Source organism: Oncorhynchus keta, chromosome 19 (genome assembly GCF_023373465.1).
Source record: "Oncorhynchus keta strain PuntledgeMale-10-30-2019 chromosome 19, Oket_V2, whole genome shotgun sequence".
NCBI lineage: Eukaryota > Metazoa > Chordata > Actinopteri > Salmoniformes > Salmonidae > Oncorhynchus > Oncorhynchus keta.
The window spans coordinates 33049468-33072837 of NC_068439.1; the positions used below are offsets into that span (position 1 = coordinate 33049468).

A 23370-nucleotide genomic window follows, 5' to 3' on the forward strand; every position below is an offset into this window, starting at 1 on the left:
GATGGTGCTGACACCTGGAAAACCAGACCGAGTTAACAGCTCCATCCCAGGCAGTTGCACTGTAACTACTCATGTGAAAGTGATGGCATGCATATGAAAATAATGAAATGACAAAATGAGACTAGAATACAATAACTCAATCTTGCACTTTCAAAACAGATCCAAAGATGCTTTAATCATTTGTCAGGAGTCAAACAGTAAACCGTCCCGGCAGCATCTAGTAATGACAAAGTAGCTTTGGAGTACTTAAAGTTTAGTCCTCAATCGTGGGGTTCTTTGTCTTTTTCCTGAGTCCCTTCTGGAATCAGGGCCTCTTGTACTGCAGCTGCGACAGTCTCCTCCTGCTTTTGCCTTTTCAACAGTTTGCGCCCAGTCGCTGTAGGGTCTTCAAAGGGCACCACCGACATGGGGATGCGCACAGTATCTATCCCATTAACCTGGGGAGACGAGAAAAGGCATATGAACACTGGAACCACAGGGCCAGATTACCACACAGGACACTAACCTTAACCCCCCAGATATCATATGAACATCATAAGCCATGACACAATGTGTAGAATTGTAGGAAATTAGCTATAAAAAGGCAAATGTGTAGATGTAAAACTGCAAATGTTTCTCTGCACCATGGCAAAAACTAATTGCAGCAAATTAGTTTCCCCAAATAATACAAAATAAAAAAAGCTAAATCTAATATGTGTGAAAATAGTTTTGATATAGGTGTAGTTTTGATGGGACGTTGCTAGATGGGCAGCAAACTTTCGGGTAAAGGAAGGGCGGGAGGGGAATGACATGTCTTCATAAAACTGCTTAGAACAAACATATCTAAATTCTAACAACGTCTGTGTTAAATATACTTTATTCACAAAAGTCAGTGGTGGTTCTAGTGTTAATGGAATGCCTTAATTCATCTCAATCATGTTGGCTCCTCAGTCTCCAGTTTCTGTTCTGGTCTGATACCAGACCAGAGCCATTTGAGCTGCTGCTCTCTTCATTAGTAATGAAAGAGAAGTTATTTTGGTAGTAAAAAGCCAATGCTTTCATTGGAGAAAATTACCAATAGAACCCACAGTTCCATACATTTAGACCAGACAAAATAAAATGTCAACACAGTGAAATATGAAGTTGTGCCCTTACTGTGACCTCACACCAGTAATCTCCCAGGTCTTTGATTGACTCTTCTGGTAGTCTCAGTGCATGAGGTGGCACAAATATGCCCCGCTGAATAGGAAAAAGATGAGAAGACTAAATCAAAAGATTGAAGTGAAAGCAATGACTGCTTCTCAGTCACCATTGGCAACCTTTGTTACAGAACATGGTAGAAAATGCTACCAAACCGACACCACTTAATCAGTAGAGGATGATTAGACATGAGTGAATGTGGACAATTCCACAGTAACATTGTTGCTGAGACTCCCAATTGTTTTCACTTTAATATGTCAACAAAAACCAATCATTGAAAAGTTGAAACATACAACTACGCACAAGGACTACTTTTAACAATTTTACAAAAACACATTTGCAGTTGCAAAGGTTGGTAACAGAATGACGGTTTGTGCCATCATTCTGCTACCCAACTTTGCATCTGCCCTGTTCTTCAAGTAAATGTGTTTTTGTAAAATGTTCAGTGAAAATCGTTAAAAGTAGTCCTTGTGCATAGAGTTGTATGGTTTGTTGGAGCAATTTCACGGTTGAAAATGTTCATTACTGTCTGTTTGATGAAAATGGTGATAATCCAACCCTCGCAGATCTGTGACTGCTTCAAGGAAGGATGAATGTCCTCCATTTTTCATTTTACTGAATAATCTACAAGCCCGGTCTTACCTTCTGGAGAATCTGTCTGCAGACCATCTCTTTGGTGATGTCATACTCAATGGAGGTTCTTTTCTCAACCTTCAACTCCATATGCTTCAGGATCTCCACCGTCTGCAAACAAGACACACAGCTCGGTTGTAGACAACTGACAGACTAATGGGTAGTAGGAGCGATGTTCATTTGCAAATACAGAAGTACAAATAGGATCTATTAAATATTATTCTAGTTGTTTCAGACAAACGGTTGGTGATGAGCAACACAGCCACAGTACACCAACTTAGAAATGAGAACTAAAGGAAAAAGGAATGCCCTGCTCACCAGCTGTCCTGTGCGGGTTTGGATTCTCTCCTCGGGCCTCCCTTCATGTAAAAGCTGTAGAGGGAAATGATACATCTGTTTTAGGAGGTGCAATATAAGGACTGCATATAACATAGGATCCAGCTATGTTTCATCAACCCTACAATAAAAATGGCAGACTCACACCCATGAACCTTTTTCTACAAACCATACCCCCAATGCATCTAAAGACTCAGAAGAAAACACTCACCCTCAACTCCTCTGCAAACATCGCTTTGTTTTCTGGTGATGGGTAGACTGCCAGGCCTTGGGCCAGGAGGTTATTGCGTCCAACAGACTTTTTCACAAACACAGTGTCACCTCGCCCACCAAGCTCTTATAATAAAGCCACAAATACATTAGAATGCATGCATGCCCAATACTTCATGCTAAGTAATATCCTTGTCCGGATATTGGAAGAACAAACAGGCATACGTACTAGCCACAGTCTGTGAGAGGATGAGTTCCATCTTCTCCTTAGGAGCATGCTTTGTGTCCTCTACCACTTTGTAGACCCGATGTCGCCGAGGGTATAGTCTTGGTGGGCGGCCCTCTTTGGACAATGGGACCTGCCACCAACGCTCGACCACAACTGTATTCTGTGCAAGAGAGAGAATGGGGTATAGTAGGAGAGCTTTGTTCCCCAGGGATATATTCATTACAGAAACCGTTTACTGTTTAAGAACCAAATGGAAACAAACATAAAATGTAACTAAAACGGGGAGGGACATACCTGAATTTGTCCAATACAAACTCTTGTTTAGGAATCATGACATTGTGTACTTTAGGAAAATAGGCATCTTTCTCGACTCAAACCCTGACTTTAAAATATGATCGATGGACAAACAGCTTAGCAACCACACAACGCAGCATGACAACGTGAACACGATTGATCAAAAGTCTGCTTGGCAGGGTGTTATACGTTCCTCCATTCGTTGCAACCTGGTCTCAGAGCATTTCATACTATTCTGTATGTAAAGCCGGGATAATTAATTCAGTATGTTACATTTTGTATGGTTACAGACAGATGCTTACTTTTAAAAAACAAATGGAGGGTGGTTGGTCGGGTAGATAGGTGGGGGTTGCGAGTTCAAATCTCATGTTCAACTTTAGCAACTTTTCAACTACTTACAACTTTTTAGTTACTTTGCAATTACTCAGCATGTTGGCTAACCCTTCCTAATCTTAACCTTTTTAGCTAACTCTTCCCCTAACCTAACTCCTAAACTTAAACCCTAGCCTAGCATATGTTAGCTACCTCGCTAGAATTCATAACATATCAAATTGAGCACATTCGTAACCCATTGTACGTTTTGCAAATTTGTAACATATAATCCAAATTTTAATTCCCATATCATACGAAATGGGTAATGGACAGCCACAAATTAATACATACCGTACTAAATGGAGAGAGTCTCAGATTTATGTACAGAATAATACGAAATGCTCTGAGACGAGGTTGTTCATTGTCCAATGGGATTCCAGACTCCTTTCTCTAATATCTCTGTCTAATTCACGGGAGGCTGCTGAGGGGAAGACTGCTCATAATAATGTCTTGAACGGAGCCAATGGAATTCCACAAAACACATGGAAACACTAGCAGTGTTTGAATACTCATACTAACAAATCAAAATAAAATGTTATTTTATTTGTCACATACACATGGTTGGCAGATGTTAATGTGAGTGTAGCGAAATGCTTGTGCTTCTAGTTCCGACCATACAGTAATATCTAACAAGTAATCTAACCTATCAATTTCACAACAACTACCTTATAATACACACACAAGTGTAAAGGAATGAATAAGAATATGTACATAAATATATGAATGGCAAGATGCAGTAGATGGTATAGAGTACAGTATATACATATGAGATGAGTAATGTTGGGTATGTAAACATTATATAAAGTGTCATTGTTTAAAGTGCTACATTTATTACATCACATTTTTCCATTATTAAGGTGGCTAGAGTTGAATCAGTATGTTGGCAGCAGCCACTCAATGTTAGTGATGGCTGTTAAACAGTCTGATGACCTTGAGATAGAAGCTGTTTTTTAGTCTCTCGGTCCCCGCTTTGATGCACCTGTACTAACCTCACTTTCTGGATGATAGCGGGGTGAACAGGCAGTGGCTCAGGTGGTTGTTGTCCTTGATGATCTTTTTTGCCTTCCTGTGACATCAGGTGGTGTGGGTGTCCTGGAGGGCAGGTAGTTTGCCCCCAGTGATGCTTTGTGCAGACCTCACCACCCCCTGGAGAGCCTTACGGTTATGGGCGGAGCAGTTGCCGTACTAGGCGGTGATACAGCCCGACAGGATGCTCTCGATTGTGCATCTGTAAAAGTTTGCGAGTGTTTTTGATGACAAGCCGAATTTCTTCAGCCTCCTGAGGTTGAAGAGGCGCTGCTGTGCCTTCTCACCACGCTGTCTGTGTGGTGGACCATTTCAGTTTGTCCGTGATGTGTACGCCGCGGAACTTAAAACGTACTAATTGTTTACCCCTTTTTCTACCCAATTTCGTGGTATCCAACTGTTTTTAGTAGCTACTATCTTGTCTCATCGCTACAACTCGCGTAGAAGGTTGAAAGCCATGCGTCCTCCGATACACAACCCAACCAAGGCGCACTGCTTCTTAACACAGATCGCATCCAACCCGGAAGCCAGCCGCACCAATGTGTCGGAGGAAACACCGTGCACCTGCGCCCGGCCCGCCACAGGAGTTGTTGGTGCGCGATAAGACAAGGATATCCCTACCGGCCAAGCCCTCCCTAACCCGGACGACGCTAGGCCAATTGTGCGTCGCCCCACGGACCTTCCGGTCGCGGCCGGTTACGACAGAGCCTGGGCGCGAACCCTCTGGTGGCACTGCAGTACAGCGCCCTTAACCACTGCGCCACCCGGGAGGCTTGTCTGCTAACTTGATGATTGAGTTGGAGGCGTGCATGGCCACGCAGTCGTGGGTGAACAGGGACTACAGGAGGGCTGAGAACACATCCTTGTGGGGCCCCAGTGTTGAGGATCAGCGGGATGGAGATTTTACCTACCCTAACCACCTGGGGGAGGCCCGTCAGGAAGTCCAGGACCCAGTTGCACAGGGCGGGGTCGAGACCCAGGGTCTTGAGCTTAATGACGAGTTTGGAGGGTACTATGGCGTTAAATGCTGAGCTGTAGTCGATGAACAGCATTCTTACATAGGTATTCCTCTTGTCCAGATGGGTTAGGGCAGTGTGATTGCGTAGTCTGTGGACCTATTGGGGCGTTAAGCAAATCGGAGTGGGTCTAGGGTGTCAGGTAGGGTGGAGGTGATATGGTCCTTGACTGGTCTCGAAGCACTTCATGATGACGGAAGTGAGTGCTACAGGCGGTAGTCATTTACCTCAGTTACCTTAGCATTCTTGGGAACAGGAACAACGGTGCCCCTTGAAGCATGTGGGAACAGCAGACTGGGATAAGGATTGATTGAATATGTCCGGAAACACATCAGCCAGCTGGTCTGTGCATGCTCTAAGGATGCGGCTGGGGATGCTGTCTGGGCCTGCAGCCTTGCGAGGGTTAACATGTTTAAATGTTTTACTCACGTTCACGTTGGCTACAGTGAAGGAGAGCCCGCAGGTTTTGGTAGTGGGCCGTGTTAGTGGCACTGTATTGTCCTCAAAGCGAGCAAAGAAGTTGTTTAGTCTGTCTGGGAGCAAGACATCGTGGTCCGCGACGGGGCTGGTTTTTCTTTTGTAGTCCGAGATTGACTGTAGACTGCCACATTCCTCTCGTGTCTGAGCCGTTGAATTGCGACTCTACTTTGTCTCTATACTGATGCTTAGCTTGTTTGATTGCCTTGCGGAGGGAATAGCTACACTGTTTATATACTGATGCTTAGCTTGTTTGATTGCCTTGCGGAGGGAATAGCTACACTGTTTATATTCGGTCATGTTTCCGGTCACCTTGCTCTGATTAAAAGCAGAGGTTTGCGCTTTCAGTTTTGATGCTGCCATCAATCCACGGTTTCTGGTTGGGGAATGTTTTAATAGACGCTGTGGGTACAACATCACCGATGCACTTGTTAATAAACTCTCTCACCGAATCAGCGTATTCATCAATGTTGTTGTTCGACGCTATGCGGAACATATCCCAGTCCAGTGATTGAAGCAATCTTGAAGCGTGGAATCCGATTGGTCGGACCAGCATTGAACAGACCTGAGCGCAGGTGCTTCCTGTTTAAGTTTCTGTCTATAGGCTGGGAGCAACAAAATGGAGTTGTGGTCAGTTTTTCCGAAAGGAGAGCGGGGGAGGGCCTTATATGCATCACGGAAGTTAGAATAACAATGATCGAGGGTTGTGCCAGCCCGGGTAGCGCAATCGATATGCTGATAGAATTTTGGGAGCCTTGTTTTCAGATTAGCTTTGTTAAAAGCCCCAGCTACAATAAATGCAGCCTCAGGATGTGTGGTTTCCAGTTTACATAGAGTCAAATGAAGTTCTTTCAGGGCTGTCGATGTGTCTGCTTGGGGGGGAATATACACGACTGTGATTATGATCGAAGAGAATTCTCTTGGTAGAGAATGTGGTCGGCCTTTGATATGTGAGAAATTCTATGTCAGGTGAACAAAAGGACTTGAGTTCCTGTATGTTGTTATGATCACACCACGTCTCGTTAATCGTAAGGCATACACCCACGCACCTTCTTCTTACCAGAGAGATGCTTGTTTCTGTCAGTGCGATGCGTGAAGAAACCAAGTGGCTGTATCGACTCCGATAGCGTGTCTCGAGTGAGCCAGGTTTCCATGAAACAAAGAACATTAGTCTCTGATGTCTCTCTGGAAGGCAACCTTTGCTCTGATTTCGTCTACCTTATTGTCAATAGACTGGACATTGTCGAGTAGTATGCTCGGAAGCGGTGCGCGATGTGCCCGTCTACGGAGCCTGACCAGAAGACCGGAAGTAAGACCATACTATTTGTGACAAAAGTGGAGTATGCTTATTGGACATAGTACTGTATGCCAAAAGTTCCCAGATGTCATACTACATGAACTAAAATACAAAGTATACAAGCAGTGGACACTATTTCTGTGCATTTATGGCTCATAATGCAATTCTTCATAAAAATTAGTGTGGCTTCATTTTCAGATTTGAAGTAAATGACAAAAATACAAATACATTGCTTTAGGTAATTAGCACAAATATTAAGATGTAATTTTTTTCAGCAATGTAATAAAGTGATTACTTTTCAAATAATTACATTAGGTTGGCTGACAATTCGTTAGCTATGCTAGCCTCACTACTGCAGTTGCTTGTATGTACCATTGTTAGTTAGCTACTTAACATTAGTTGGCTACTCAAACTTGCTGGTATATTAACTAAATGCTATCTACACTACCCAATGTTTACTGTCTTGATTTATTCACGTCATTCTTAGCTTAGCTAAGTGGTATAGTCGTGTGTTAATGGACATTTTCAATGAAGTCGTCAGATCTCTTGCTAGTCATTTTTTTATTCTAACAAGATGCATGGAAACAGCATCAACTTCCGGTAGGCATGCGAAGCGCTAGTACACTCAACTGAAAGGATAACATTAATTTACAGTATACTAAAATTAACTAGTAGTATATGCTCATTATGTAGTATACATTATTGGTATTCTTACACAGCTCATGTGTTTGACACCTTTCCACACATTCTGCTCCAGCCATTAAAGTGCCCATCCTCCCCAATTGAGGTGCCACCAACCTCCTGTGTTGGCTATAGTTAGCAGCACCCATTTAGCTTGCCAACGTATATATTATTCCTGCCTACGTTTAAAAAACAGAAAAATGTTATCATTCACTCAAAAGCAAAACTAACTTTACCTTGCATGATGTTTGTGAAAAACACTGAACCGAGGAATGTGTCTTTTTCGTAAACTCCCGGACTAGATCCTGAAGGACATGACGGCTGGTGCTCCACATGGTTGTCAGATTAGCTGCCTATAAAATTCCCGTTTGTATTCAACACTGCACAAATGTTATTTTCAAACTGTACTAACGCAAGGTGGCGTAATGCACCTAAAGTTTGATGTTATGAATCAAACAAGATCTTGAAATTCATGCTAACCGGCTAGCTGGTTACACTTGACTAGGCGCTGTTGATGTGCGTCACATGAGCTACTACGAAGGAAAGGACCCCAGATAGGAATCTTAAATGAAGCCTGCAATAACTTGTATCTTCCGTCAAAATGTTTAAGGATAATTTATATTAGGAATGATTTGAATGAAAACGTTGGAATTATTTTATGCAATTTCATAAACATACCTGTGTGAGAGAGAGAAATATAGGTTGTGTGTATGTGTTTTGGTAAAGGCCATGAATTCACCAGTGATGATTAAGATGAGGGAGTACATTCTTTACATGTTTTTTTGCATGGCCATTTCTATTACCAGCATATTGGATGACTCATTCATATTCCATTCACCCAGCTAAATGTAACATAGATAGGTTTAGGCTACTACAGGACTCAAGTATTCCCTATACCTATCATGATGTTTTTACAATTTAGCCTATGAATTAGTTTACAACATAGACGCACGCACAGGTCGACAGAAACATTTGAGTAGGTGACAGACTGACACATTTAAATACCACTTTTCACACTCCTGCCTGCATCTAGCTGATCTAGTGTGTAATCATTAGTCCAACAGTTGCAAACAAGAGTATCTATTGGACAAATTCAGGTATGTCAATCAAATCAAATGTGTCACATGCACTGAATACAACAGGTATGCTTACTTACAAGCCCTTAAACAACAATGCAGTTTTAAGAAAATGCCTATAAAAAATAAAAGTAATGAATAATTAAAGAGCAGCAATAAAATAACAATAACGTGGCTATATAGAGGGGGTACCAGTACAGAGTCAGTGGGCACCGGTTAGTCGAGGTAATGTGTACATGTAGGTAGAGCTACAATTAAAATGGTCTGGGTAGCCATTTGATAAGATGTTCAGGATTCTTATGGCTCGGGGGTAGAAGCTGTTTACAAAGCCTCTTGGACCTAGACTTGGCGCTCTGGTACCGCTTGCCGAGCGGTAGGGCCTTCCTCTGACACTGCCTGGTACAGAGGTCCTGGATGGCTGGAAGCTTGGCCCCAGTGATGTACTTGGCAGTATGCACTAGCCTCTAGTGCCTTGCGGTCGGAGGCCGAGCAGTTGCCATACCAGGCAGTGAGGCAACCAGTCAGGATGCTCTCGATGGTGCAACTGTAGATCCTTTTGAGGATCTGAGGACCTGAGGGGGAATAGGTTTTGTCGTGCCCTCTTCACGACTGTCATGGTGTGCTTGGACCATGTTAGTTTTTTGGTGATGTGGACACCAAGGAACTTGAAGCTCTCAACCTGCTCCACTACAGCCCCGTCGATGAGAATGGGGGCGTGCTCAGTCCTCCTTGTCCTGTAGTCCACAATCATCTCCTTTATCTTGATCACATTGAGGGAGAGGTAGTTGTCCTGGCACGACACAGCCAGGTCTCTGACCTCCCTATAGGCTGTCTCGTCGTTGTGTGCAATCAGGCCTACCACTGTTGTCATTGGCAAACTTAATGATGGTGTTGGAGTCGTGCCTGGCCATGCAGTCAAGAGTGAACAGGGAGTACAGGAGAGGACTGAGTACGTATCCGTGAGGGGCCCCCGTGTTGAGGATCAATGTGGCAGATGTGTTGTTACCTACGCTTACCACCTGGGGGTGGCCCGTCAGGAAGTCCAGGATCCAGTTGCAGAGGGAGGTGTGTAGTCCCAGGGTCCTTAGCTTAGTGATGAGCTTTGAGGGCACTATGGTATTGAACGCTGAGCAGTTGTCAATTAATAGAATTCTCACATAGATGTTCCTTTTGTCCTGGTGTGAAAGGGCAGTGTGGAGTGAAATAGAGATTGCATCATCTGTGGATATGTTGGGGTGGTATGCAAATTGGAGTGGGTCTAGGGTTTCTGGGATAATGCTGTTGATGTGAGCCTTGACCAGACTTTCAAAGCGCTTCAAGGCTACAGACGTGAGTGCTATGAGTCGGTAGTCATTTAGGCAGGTTACCTAAGTGTTCTTGGGCACAGGGACTATGGTTGTCTGCTTGAAACATGTTGGTATTACAGACTCAGACAGGAAGAGGTTGAAAATGTCAATGAAGACACTTGCCAGTTGGTCAGCGCATGCTTGGAGTACACGTTCTGGTAATCCGTCTGGTCTTGCGGCCTTGTGAATGTTGACCTGTTTAAAGATCCCTGTTTTGTTCTGTTTTCTTCCATTTAAGAAAACATTTTTCAACCGACTCTGTGGAATTAAAACACCCCTGATCACATGCAAACACATTTCACTTTCATAGCAGCCACATAAAAACAGCATGATCATTTGCTCTTTGTAGAGTTCCTACTCGCATCTAGGGTTGGTCCTGGTCAGTCCCTGGATGGGAGACCAGATGCTGCTGGAAGTGGTGTTGGAGGGCCAGTAGGAGGCACTCTTTCCCCTGGTCTAAAAAATATCCCAATTCCCCAGGGCAGTGACACTGCCCTGTGTTGGGTGCTGTCTTTCGGATGGGACGTTAAACAGATGTCCTGACTCTCTGAAGTCACTAAAGATCCCATGGCACTTATTGCAAGAGTAGGGGTGTTAACCCCGGTGTCCTGGCTAAATTCCCAATCTGGCCCTCAAACCATCACAGTCACCTAATAATCCCCAGTTTACAATTGGCACATTCACCCCCTCCTCTCCCCTGTAACTATTCCCCAGGTCGTTGCTGTAAATGAGAACATGTTCTCAGTCAACTTACCTGGTAAAATAACAGAAAAATAAAATAAATATACATGCTCTCCTCCTCTCACCTTTTACCTTCGCTTGTGGACTTCAGTGCACAACACATCAACTGTCTGTGACCGAGCAAGAAAATCTTTCCAAGCCAAACCTTCATATTATAACCGCTACACACAGCCTACATCATTGTCACCATATTAGCTAACGTCATAGCTAGTCAACATAGCTACTAGAACTAACGCTTAAGTAAAACCGCTACAATCATGCAGTACAGGACAAGCAGTTTAGCAGTTACACCGGCGGGACCGGAAGCAATAAATTGATCAAACCAAAAGCTTACCTTGACTTGGAAGAGTTCCAGTGTTGGATAGCTATAGCCAGCTAGCTAACATAGCATCCCTCTCTGTTCGAGCTGGGTGTTTGAGTAGACTAAACTAGCTAGCTGCATTCGCTAGCTAAGTGAAAGAAAAAAAATACAATGAAATATAGCTAGTTCTATCTCTCTCTTGCTTCTCCTTCATTTTTCAAGAAATATATTTGATCAAAACTGTTCAACTATTATCTTTCTCTCTCAGTGAACTACTCACCAGAATCTATACACCGCAGTGCTAGCTAGCTGTAGCTTCAGCTTTCAGTACTAGACTCATTCTCTGATCCTTTGATTGGGTGGACAACATGTCAGTTCATGCTGCAAGAGCTCTGATAGGTTGGAACATGTCCTGCGGAAGTTGTCATAATTACTGTGTAAGGCCGTGAAAGGGGGTGAGAACCATGAGCCTCCTAGGTTTTGTATTGAAGTCAAATTACCCAGAGAATGATGGAAGCTAGCTGTCCTCCGGCTGTCTACACCATGGTGCTACCCTACAGATTGCTGTTGAGGCTACTGTAGACCCACATAGCAAAACAGTGTATTTTAATCAATTATTTGGTGACGTGAATATATTTAGTATAATTTTATCTAAAAAGGATAACTTTATTAATTTCACTATTTTCAATTTCTGAAATTCACAGAGGAGGATGGTCCTCCCCTTCCTCTTCTGAAAAGCCTCCACTGGAATTCATTGTCTCATGATAATGTCCACCAGGCTGCTGTCTTGCTGCCATCATCAGGGTTATAGTCTACCAAAAAATGTCTTCAACTGCAAGCGAATTGGTCCCTCAATAGTTTTATTCATACTTGCCTCTTCACCAGTTCTGACAACAATTATCGTTTTACATTGCAATGCCTCTTCTAATAACTTCCAGAGAATACTCAAAGCTCCCAAATGAAATCCACTGAGTCCTCAAACCCACATAGGCCCATTTTAGCTGTTGGAGCCATATGTCTACCAATGGATCCCAAAATAAGCCTTCCATCTGGCCCCTTGGACCAAAGCAGCTGCAGTGTGATACATAAAGCTTGTGGCGAACACTGCCATGTTTAGTTTTGCCCAACCTAGGTCGAGGCACAGACCAGGTCTCAATGGGGATAGCTGAGCTGACTACACTGACTGTGCTAGTGGCAGACTCTACTATGCTGGCAGGCTGGCTAACAACCTGCTGCCTGGCCTGCATCCTATTTCATTGTAGAGCTAGGGGAGTTAGAGCCCTGTCTATGTTCGTAGATAAGATGAGAGCACCCCTCCAGCTAGGATGGAGTCCGTCACTCCTCAACAGGCCAAGCTTAGTCCTGTTTGTGGGTGAGTCCCAGAAAAATCTACAAATTATATATTTTGGGAGGAGCAGAAAACAGTTTTCAACCAGCGATTGAGTTGTGAGACTGTTGTAGAGCTCATCACTCCCCCTAACTGGGAGGGGGCCAGAGACAATTACTCGATGCCGACACATCTTTCCAGCTGATTTACACGCTTAAGCTATATTGCGCTTGGTGACCTCTGACTGTTTCATCCTAACATCGTTGGTGCCGACGTGGATAACAATATCCCTATAAAGTATCAGGATTTAACACAGTGCACCTCTTCAGGGTCACATGAGACATTGTCTCTTCATCATGTCAATATTCTTCCTCCTGTTCTTGTCCTGGATTGCACAGGGTCTGCCATTGTCCAGATTGGCCTCTGTCTTGGGGATCCCCATGGTGGCGGATTGGTTGGGTGGCGGCTGCCATTGCTGTTGAGCAGGGGGATACCACAGCCCTTGTCCTCCGGGTGGACCTCCTCCTCGAGGTGCCCCCCTTCGGGGCTCCTCTGCCTCTTGGTCCGCCTCTGCCTCTACCCTCAGCTGCTGGGCTTCTTTGCATTGTGCAGCGAAATGGCCTGTCTTGCCACAGGTGAAGCAACTTCCAAGTTTGGGTTTTCCTCCACTTGCACCACCTCCCACTCCAGCAGGCACCTGCCCTTGGTAGAATGTCAACTGGGCAGCTTGCAATGTCTGAGTCTTCACTTTTTCTTGTTGTCGCTCAGCATGTTTGCAATGTTGTACCACAGTGGCCTGGGGTTCAGTTTCCAAACTGATACAGGTGGTTCTCACCACTTTCTCCAGGTCTGGTGTCAGGCCTCTCACAAGGGCATCCTTCAACAGATCTCCATATGCCAGTTCATTAGGTCTGATGCCGCTGTGCAGCCTGAAACAGGTTTCCAGTCTCCTCCGATACGCTACCAAGTGCTCATCCTTCGCCATGGTGCATTCTCTGATGTCGTCCAGTCAGTTTTGGTGGGATACAGTGCCCCTATTCTTCCCAACACGGCCACCAGTTGGTCCTGATAATGGCCATTCTCATCCCAGAGCTGGTTGTAATCAAAGTCCCCTTCTTAGTTCCCTCATAATCTGTTAATCTCTCCCTAACCTCATCCAACAGTGTCACACTCAGTGTCCCTGTCAAAGAAAAACCTCCTTCGATATGCCACAATTTCACATGGTACAAAAATATCCCCTCCCCACTTATCTACCACAACTTCAAGGGCAGACGTTGGGGGATCTGGAATGCTGTGTCCTCTGCACACATGTGCTCCCATGGTTCTTGCTCTTTCACTCATACACACAGAAAACACAAACTAGACACACAGGGGACAAGACAGAACCCCCCCCGATAACTGTGGTACAGATTATATTATGTCTATCCAAATGTGCAAAACCACCTACAGAGTACCCATGTCTTGCATAACACGATCCTCAAAAATCCAATCTTACTTCGTTCATTTTAACCTCCACCTCCGGTGAAGTGCCAGGAATAATAAAAAACTCACAATAATATCTAACAATAGTAGTAGTAACCCATCAAAACATTGCACGTTATAATTTTAAATTCACCAAGCCAGATGACCTCGCAAGGCGTCACCTGCACTGTAGTTCCTCATTCAATGCATTATGGGGTGGCAGGGTAGCCTAGTGGTTAGACCGTTGGACTCGTAACCGGAAGGTTGCATGTTCAAACCCCCGAGCTGACAAGGTACAAATCTGTCGTTCTGCCCCTGAACAGGCAGTTAACCCACTGTTCCTAGGCCGTCATTGAAAATAAGAATTTGTTCTGAACTGACTTGCCTGGTTAAATAAAGGTAAAATAAAAAACCTCACCAGTCCTACTGTGATCCAACCAGTACCACGGATCTGGACTTTTGGGAGACCGCAACTGGCTAATTAACAATCATGTCCAAGGATACCTCACTTAAGAACACTCTTATCAACTCAACTCAGTCCTGCTAGTTACCCCAGCCTTGGCCCTCTTAAGGAAGACCTTGCTCTGAGTGTACCCTCAACAGGGGCTTTTGTTATTTTTCCCCTTCATCTACACTGAATGAAGAGGAGTTAACAGTTGGCATCAATAAGGGATAATATCTCTAACCTGGATTCACCTGGTCAGTCTGTCATGGAAAGTCTGTCTATGTCATGTTTTGTTCACTCAGTGTATATATACAGGACATTAGGAAACTATTCAGACCACTTGACTTTTTCCACATTTTGTTACGTTACAGCCTTTTTCTAAAATTGATTAAATTGTTTTTTCCCTCATCAATCTACACACAATACCCCATAAAGACAAAGCCAAAACAGGTTTTTAGACATTTTTGGACATTTATTACAAATAAAAAAATGTAATATTACATTTACATAAGTCTTCAGACCCTTTACTCAGTACTTTGTTGAAGCACCTTTGTCCGGGCTCTGGCTGGCCACTTAAGGACATTCAGAGACTTGTCCTGAAGCCAATTCTGCATTGTCTTGGCTGTGTGCTTATGGTCATTGTCCTGTTGGAAGGTGAACCTTTGCCCCAGTCTGAGGTCCTGAGCACTCTGGAGCCGGTTTTCATCAAGGATCGCTCTGTACTTTGCTCTGTTCATCTTTGCTTCAATCCTGACTAGTTTCCCAGTCCCTGCCGCTGAAAAACATCCCAACAGCATGATGCTGCCACCACCATGCTTCACCGTAGGGATGGTGCCAGGTTCTCCAGATGTGATGCTTGGCATTCAGGCCAAAGAGTTCAATCTTGGTTTCATCAGACCAGAGAATCTTGTTTCTCATGGTCTGAGAGTCTTTAGGTGCCTTTTGGCAAACTCCAAGCGGGCTGTCATGTGCCTTTAACTGAGGAGTGGCTTCCGTCTGGCCACTCTACCATAAAGACCTGATTGATGGAGTGCTGCAGAGATGGTTGCCCTTCTGGAAGGTTCTCACATCTCCACAGAGGGAATCTAGAGCTCTGTCAGAGTGACCATCGGATTCTTGTTCACCTCCCTGACCAAGGCCCTTCTCCCCCAATTGCTTAGTTTGGCCAGGGGCCAGCTCAAGGAAGAGTCTTGGTGGTTCCAAACTTATTCCATTTAAGAATGGTTCAGGCCACTGTATTCTTGGAGACCTTCAATGCTGCAGACATTTATGGTACCCTTCCCAGATCTGTACCTCGACACAATCCTGTCTTGGAGCTATACGGACAATTCCTTCAACCTTGTAAATAAGGTATTTCTGTTTTTTATATTTTATAAATGAGCACAAATTTCTAGAAACCTGTTTTAGCTCTGTCATTATGGGGTATTGTGTTTAGATAGCATTTAAAAAAATGTAATCCATTTTAGAATAAGGGCTGTAACGTAACAAAATGTGGAAATGTCAAGGGACCTGAATACTTTCTGAAGGCACTGTGTATATATATTGTGCATAGTAATGTTGTAGGTCAAACTAGGCTTGTTATTTATTTACAGATTCATAACGATAAAAGCAAAGGTTTCACTGTGGGAAAATTACTAGCATCGCACCTGCTTGAACACAGTTCAATTATTTCTACAGCTGTTTTCTTTCAAAATCTCCATTCAGTCAATTCCCATTTGATTAGTAATTGTATTCACAAACAAAGCATACATTTGATGCGGATTAAAGCTATTTATTTTCTATTGACAATTTTGAATAGCCTGTCCAATCATACAGCCATTGTGTCATTGTTGTGACTGAAACACTGCTGGGTTTGAAAGGGGTTAATATCTTAATGACATCACTGTCCAACAGATATTAAACAATACCACATGTAAGGATTGAAATCAATAACATGTCAGAAATTACTCGATGTCCTAGCGGTTTTCCGTTTTGAGTTCATGTTTTGGGGTGTGGCATTCTTCCCAAATGTGTCAGTTTTCTTTGAACATTAACACTTAAAGTAATGTTCACTCCAAAATTAAAGTTTCAGACATTTTCAGATCTACTGTTGTGTAGGTCCAGCTATATGCATCAATCCCAATATGAATGAGAAAGATGGGCACCATAGGCATACTAGGGCTGTAGCTGGATTTACACAACAGATGGTGTGGGATATAGATTCATCTCGACAGACAACTTTTGAAGTCCAAACATATCTGGAAAACTTTGATTTTGGAATGAACTAGCCCTTTCAAATAGTGATAGTCAATTCCTATAGTTCTTTTCTTGATGAGGTGCTACACAAATTAGAATTGCGACTCGTCCTTGATCACCTGGCCAGCGGTCAAAATTAGCTATCGGACATCTTAACAATGTTATTTTCTGGTTGTATCTGGTTTTCTGGTTGTGGGGACCAGATAACCAATTTATGATGTCTTACTTCCTTTTACAGTTAGTACACAACCTGACCATGACGTCAGAAAATATATCAGTCTGACATCATTGCAACCAGTTTTGCCCGCTTGTTGGAAAGTCAAGAGCGATGACGAACCTCACCAATAAACAACTGCTTACTTAAGTAGCAAGGTATAGTGAAAATAAGCATACAATGAGAAAAATGGACTCCCAATCATCATGTAGTGTCCCAACAATTTTAATTTGAGAGTATCTATGTTGATTGTATGGTAGCAGGCTTAGTAGATGAGGGACCTCTCTCTCAGTTGAAGTTGATGATCATTTGAAGGAGGGGAGAGGCGGGGAAATCCATGGTGATGATTCCGAAGCGCCTGTTCTGTCCTATCAGTGCCATCAGGTAGTCGTATAGGCGGGCATTGATTCGCTGGGCGATGGCGTTGGGGTAGGCAAAGATGCCCGCTCCGCTGCCATAGGTGAGGAAGATATAGGCCTTGTTGCCAACAGGGGCAGCCTCCAGGTGTTCGTGCACACTTTGCCATTTCTCAGCCACATGCAGGAGGGTGGGGACCTGAGGAGACAACAAGCATATGAGACTCAACAAAAATGTTTAGCCACAATTTAATTTTCAAAATGACCGTCTCCTTACCTTCCAGTCGTCTGCAATGTCCAGGGAGCCGTAGCGCATGCCGAGGTCAGGTCCGCCAAAGTCCTGGAGGACAATGAGCTTCCCTCTCACCTGTCCCACAGTTGGCATGAGCCGACTGTGCCACAGCAGGTCCCAATCGGCGTAAAGGTGAATGTAGCCGACCACCGCCCCGTAGATGTCAAAGGTCTCACTGAACTCCTCCTTGAGCCGCATCAGCACCATCTCGCTGGGGTACTCACGTAGGAAGTCAGCCACGCCCTCCAGCACGTCACCGAAGTGCGCCCGCTGGTAGGACACGCCGTGGTGGATGGTGAGGTTGCCACGCACATGGCGCACACGAACGTCCAGGAAGCGCACACCGGCACGCAACTGTGACGCCAGGCTCCAAGACTGGCACTCGGCCAAGGCGCCGCCGTAGATTGCCATGGTGTTGTGGGTGCCAGGCATGGTGACCTCGGAGAGCGGGCGGCTGTCCGGGAGGTCCGCCATCCAGGAGGGGTTGAGGAACTCGGGGGCCGCAGTGTCGTCATAGTCAGGCCTCTGGATAGCGCTGTTGCTCAAACCAACAGCCCTGGTGGGTAATTAGATCAAAGGTCAATACTTAATCCCAAAGCTAGCTAATTATATTACTCATAACTGACTCTCACACCACTCTTACACTATTTCCTTTGCTTCATAACTACATAAATCTTAGATTGGCCTCTTCTATATTATTCTGTCCTCTCCAGTCATTCAGATTAGTGCGAATGAAGGAAAGAAGACTGAGTCCCCTTAAACTATTCAAGAATATTGAGACACAACCCTGGACTACCTTTGAAATAAGATACTCACCCCAGTAGGGTCATCAGCTCAATAAGCATCTTCCCCATCCTGGGGACTCCTTTGGTGCTTGCCATGTCTGATTCTTCAGTTATATTAACGGGGACTAAGTTTGGGGACAAAGAAAGGAAGCACAGATGAATCTCTGGGAAATTGTTTGACGCTTCAGTTTTAGAATAGCAGCGATACAGGAAATGTTTTGTCATTTTTGGTTTTGGGGGTTACAGGTACAATATCCATTTCCATTATAATCAGTTTATATAAAATGTACCCGTGGGCTGTCACACAAGAAAAATGCAAGCAAGAAATACATAGAGTTTTAAGTAATAATAAATTCAGTATAAACAGGAAAATATCATTGACATCATTATTTTACAGAATTAGGTACATTTGTCCAGGCCTCAATTATTCCTTGACTAGCAGCACCATTCATTTTCGCTGTCGATAATTCTAATGTTATCAGTTCTAATAGTAACGGTATCCACTGGTGAACTGGGAGAGAGTGAGGTAATTGCCATCTAAGAGCCAACATATCTTTTTGCGCTCTCATTATTAAGTAACATAATAGATGCAAAGCATTGAATATTTACGATGATGCATTTTAAAATACATTTTGTAACTTTGCCCCAGAAGCAACTAACTGCAGGGCACTCCCACATCATATGAAGGAATGTGCCTACCTGATTCAGGGGACAGAGTGAACAGTTGGGGACAATTTCACCGTAAAACATTTCCTTGGTGTTAAATAGAGATAAATACAGATACCACGGTCATATTTTTTCATATTAGGGTTTTTCAGATTCAATTATATCTGTCGACCATACTTTAATGGCTAGTTCAGAATATGAGCTTTCCCAAAGTTGTTTATAGAGATCAGTCCTTTCGGCAGCCCAGATCATTCATTTATAAATACCATCATTGGATGGTTCGGTAGTTGGGTTTCCCAAGAGACTCCATAGGCCAGCATAGCTGATCTAAATTGTAAATATTGAAAAAAGGAGTTGCCTGGTATTGTGTATGGCTCCTTCAAATCTGTGAATCTTCTCAAACCATTACTGTCCATGATATTGGCTAGGGAACAGATTCCACATTTGGACCATGGGGGATGCAAAAGGCTGCCCTCCAGATCCCAAGTCATTATTGAAATATTGGAGTATGGGTATGCCATTTTGATTCCCAGTTCCTTTGTTTTCAATTTTGCGCCAGATAGAGATTGTGTGAGCAATAATAGGACCAAAGCGTAGTATAATGTCACGGCGGTATAAAGGATCAGGAGACATGCGTAGGAATGGCACGGGACGAAGAAAACAACACAGCACAGGTACTCACACGAACCAACGGACATTGGAACAATAATCGAAAGGACAATGGTGAACAAAGGTCACACTTATACAATTACTAATCAAATGGGAATAGGGACCAGGTGTGCGTAATGACAGTTCCGAAGTGATCCGTGACATTTACATTGTGCAAGGGATATATGAGGGAAGACCATCTCTTCCAGGGCAATAGGAGACACCATATGTCTCTCTATACTCAGCCAGGGAGCGGTAGAATCATGTCTAAACCAATTTAGGATGGGACGAAATGCTAGTGCCTGGAAATACAATTTAAATTTATAAATACAATTTAAAGTTTGGTACGTCTTTCACTTGTAAGTTTGTTAATTTTAGCCAGGATTGCTTACCTTTCCATATACATTTAGATACCACACTATGTAGTTTGTCCCAATAGCCAGAAGGGGGAGCAATGGGAAGCATTGAACTACAGAAATTCAGCCGTGGCAGTAGACTCATTTGACAATAGATATTCTGCTGGTTAAAGCAACTGGGAAGTTATTCCATCTACTGAGGAATGGATTGAATTGATTTAAGCATTCTATTAAATTTAAGACAATGCCATTATTTATTAAATAAATTGTATCAATAGCATGTCAACTATTAAGGGGTTTATGAATGCTTATTCATGAAAGTTATTAGAAAATGTTAACAAAACCTGTTGTCTGAAATCAACACAAGCAACTTATTGTCAGCCTGTTGCTCTTTTGTTTTTCGTAAGAGGCGCAAATGCAACAGATACATGTTTTTCTGCTTTTTTGGGGAGGAGGTCAGGTGGTTATCTCAATTGGAACTACAGTGCCTTCAGAAAGTATTCATACCCCTTTACGTATTCCACTTTTTGTTGTGTTACAGCCTGAATTCAAAATTGATTAAATAGTTTTTTTCTCTCACCCACACACTATACCCCATAATGACCAAGTGAAGACATGTTTTTAGACATTTTTGCAAATCTATTGTAAATGGAATACATAAATATCTCATTTACATAAGTATTCACATCCCTGTGTCAATACTTTGTAGAAGTACCTTTAGTGATTACAGTTGTAAGTCTTTTTGGGTCTCTAAAGAGGTCTCTAAGAGGTTTGCACACTTGGATTGTACAATATTTGCACATTATTCTTTTTTTAATTCTTCAAGCTTTGTCAAGTTGATTGTTGATCATTGCTAGACAGCCATTTTCAAGTCTTTCCATAGATTTTCAAGCCAATTTAAGTCAAAACTGTAACTCGACCACTCATGAATATTCAATGTCGTCTTGGTAAGCAACATCAAATAAAATTTTATTGGTCACTTACACATATATAGCAGATGTTATTGCGGGTGTAGCTAAATGCTTGTGTTCCTAGCTCCAACAATGCAGTAGTATCTAACTATTTGGTACATCAGTGTAGATTTGGCCTTTTGTTTTAGGTTATTGTCCTTCTGAAAGGTTGGAAAGCAGACTGTACTAGGTTTTCCTCTTGGATTTTGCTTGTGCTACTACAGACTACAAAGGGAAGCACAGCCGAGAGCTGCCCAGTGACACGAGCCTACCTACATGTATTGCGTTTTGTTTTATCCCCCCAAACAACTAGTCCATGCTGATGATAAGCATACCCATAACATGATGCAGCCACCACAACACTTTAAAATATGATAAGTGGCACTCAGTGATGTGTTGGATCTGCCCCAAACATAGCGTTTTGTATTCAGGACAAAAAAGTGAATTTCGTAGCAATTGTTTTTCCAGTATTACTTAACAGGATGCATGTTTTGACATTTTTGTTTTTCTTTACAGGCTTCCTTCGTTTCACTCTGCCATTTAGGTTAGTATTGTGGAGTAACTATGTTGTTGATCCATCCCCGGTTTTCTCAAACTCGAGCTGTTTTAAAATGACAAATTGGCCTGATGATGAAATCCCATGAAATCTCTCCAGAAACTGAGTTAAGAAGAATGCCTGAATCTTTGCAGTGACTGGGTGTATTGGTACGCCATCCAAAGCCTAATGAATTGCTTCACCATGCTCAAACGGATATTCAATATGTGCTTATTTTTTATTTTGTTCACCCATCTACCAATTGGTGCCCTTCTTTGCAAGCGATTGAAAAACCTTCCTGGTCTTTGTGGTTGGATCTGAACATGAAATTCACTACTCAATTGAGGAACCTTGCATATAATTGCATGTGTGGAGTACAGAGATGGGGTAGTCATTCAAAAATCATGTTAACCACTATTATTGAACACGGAATGAGTCCATGCAACTTATTATGCAATTTGTTAAGCACATTTTTACACCTGAACTTATTTAAGCTTGACATAACAAACGGGTTGAATACGTACTGACTCAAGACATTTCAGTGTAGAAAAATTATTATAATCATTTTAAATATGTTCTACAAAGAAAATTTCACTTTGAAATGATATGGTATAGGGTTTAGATCAGTAACACAACATCTAAATGTAATCCATTTTAAATTCAGGCTGTAACACAAAAAAATGTGGGAAAATGAAAGTGGTGTGAATACTTTCTGAAGGCACTGTATACCGTATGCACTTGTGGACACAGGTGAAACCAAGAGTAGTTTTCCCACCACAAAAGGTAAAGGTTCTGTAAAAGGTAAAGATCACACTATTGATTATCTAACTCTTGTCAAACTTAAGTTGCATAAATAGAAACATAACAACTTTATTTCTTATGCTGACTGTGCTAGTTTAAATTATTTGTCACTTGTTACCTATTTTAATACCTGTGCTTATAGATTTGTTTTAACTTACAGTAGTTTATTTTCAGTTATTACTTGCTTTGTCAGAGTTGACCGCAGAGTGATTTCCTAGATGATCCCTAAATTAATATATCCTCCTTTTCAAAAACATGGTTAACCTCAAAACCAGACTTAAAGATAATATAAACCTAGGATGCAATTGCATGTGGCTCAAAAACAGCACAGATGTACACTAGGCGTTATAAAAGCAAGCAAACCCATGAAAAAGTTGGCAGCGATATGGGCAAAGTGCAGGCAATGAATGAATTTGATGTGAACCCAGTTCACCCCACAAGGAATTTCTATGTCAGGCTAAACCTTTCTAAGCCCAGATCCAAACATGAGTTCCTCCATTCTAGCCACCACAGTATCAATGCCCTTGTTACCTGAACCCAAAAGGTGTGAGTCTTCGGCCTGACAACCCTGCAGCCAAAGGAGGACAGCGAGCAAGAGAGAGACAGAGACGGACTGAGTGAACGAGTGAGGGGGCATGTTGATGGGGTATGTTGATGTAGCAGAGAGGGGGGCACTCGCTCGCTTGACCGATCACGCCACTGTTGTTTCAGACCGACTGTTCGGCGTGCTCACACACACACACACACACACACACACACACACACACACACACACACACACACACACACACACACACACACACACACACACACACACACACACACACACACACACACACACACACACACACACACGTAGTTCATAACCACCCAGGCAACTGCGTAACCATAAAACGTCACATTGTCATATGTTTGCTGTGCTTGTGTGATATTAACTGTGCCTTAGGGCCAAATAGAAATATATTAAGTGAATATTAACTTTTTGGTAACACTTTACTTGATGCACAGCATCACAACACGTTATGACACGGTCATAACCATGTCATAATATGTCATAGCAGCTGTCATAACCTGTCACAATATGG

The 23370-nt window shown here is 42.9% G+C and overlaps 2 protein-coding genes across 2 annotated transcripts; both read right to left on the reverse strand.

Moving 5' to 3' along the window:
• Window positions 1–155: 155 nt before the first annotated feature.
• mrpl9 (mitochondrial ribosomal protein L9) lies at window positions 156–8302 on the reverse strand. Its single transcript, XM_035793094.2, has 7 exons — window positions 7987–8302; window positions 2588–2747; window positions 2360–2484; window positions 2131–2184; window positions 1822–1923; window positions 1135–1218; window positions 156–437 (listed from the first exon to the last, which is right to left on the reverse strand). The coding sequence occupies exons 1-7, from the start codon at window positions 8083–8085 to the stop codon at window positions 261–263; spliced, it is 801 nt and encodes a 266-aa protein (XP_035648987.1). The 5' UTR covers window positions 8086–8302; the 3' UTR covers window positions 156–260.
• Window positions 8303–16197: 7895 nt separating this feature from the next.
• si:dkey-266f7.9 (uncharacterized protein LOC100006223 homolog) lies at window positions 16198–22985 on the reverse strand. The gene is made up of 4 exons (XM_035793095.2): window positions 22817–22985; window positions 18361–18454; window positions 17530–18100; window positions 16198–17451 (listed from the first exon to the last, which is right to left on the reverse strand). The coding sequence occupies exons 1-4, from the start codon at window positions 22920–22922 to the stop codon at window positions 17185–17187; spliced, it is 1038 nt and encodes a 345-aa protein (XP_035648988.1). The 5' UTR covers window positions 22923–22985; the 3' UTR covers window positions 16198–17184.
• Window positions 22986–23370: the final 385 nt, after the last annotated feature.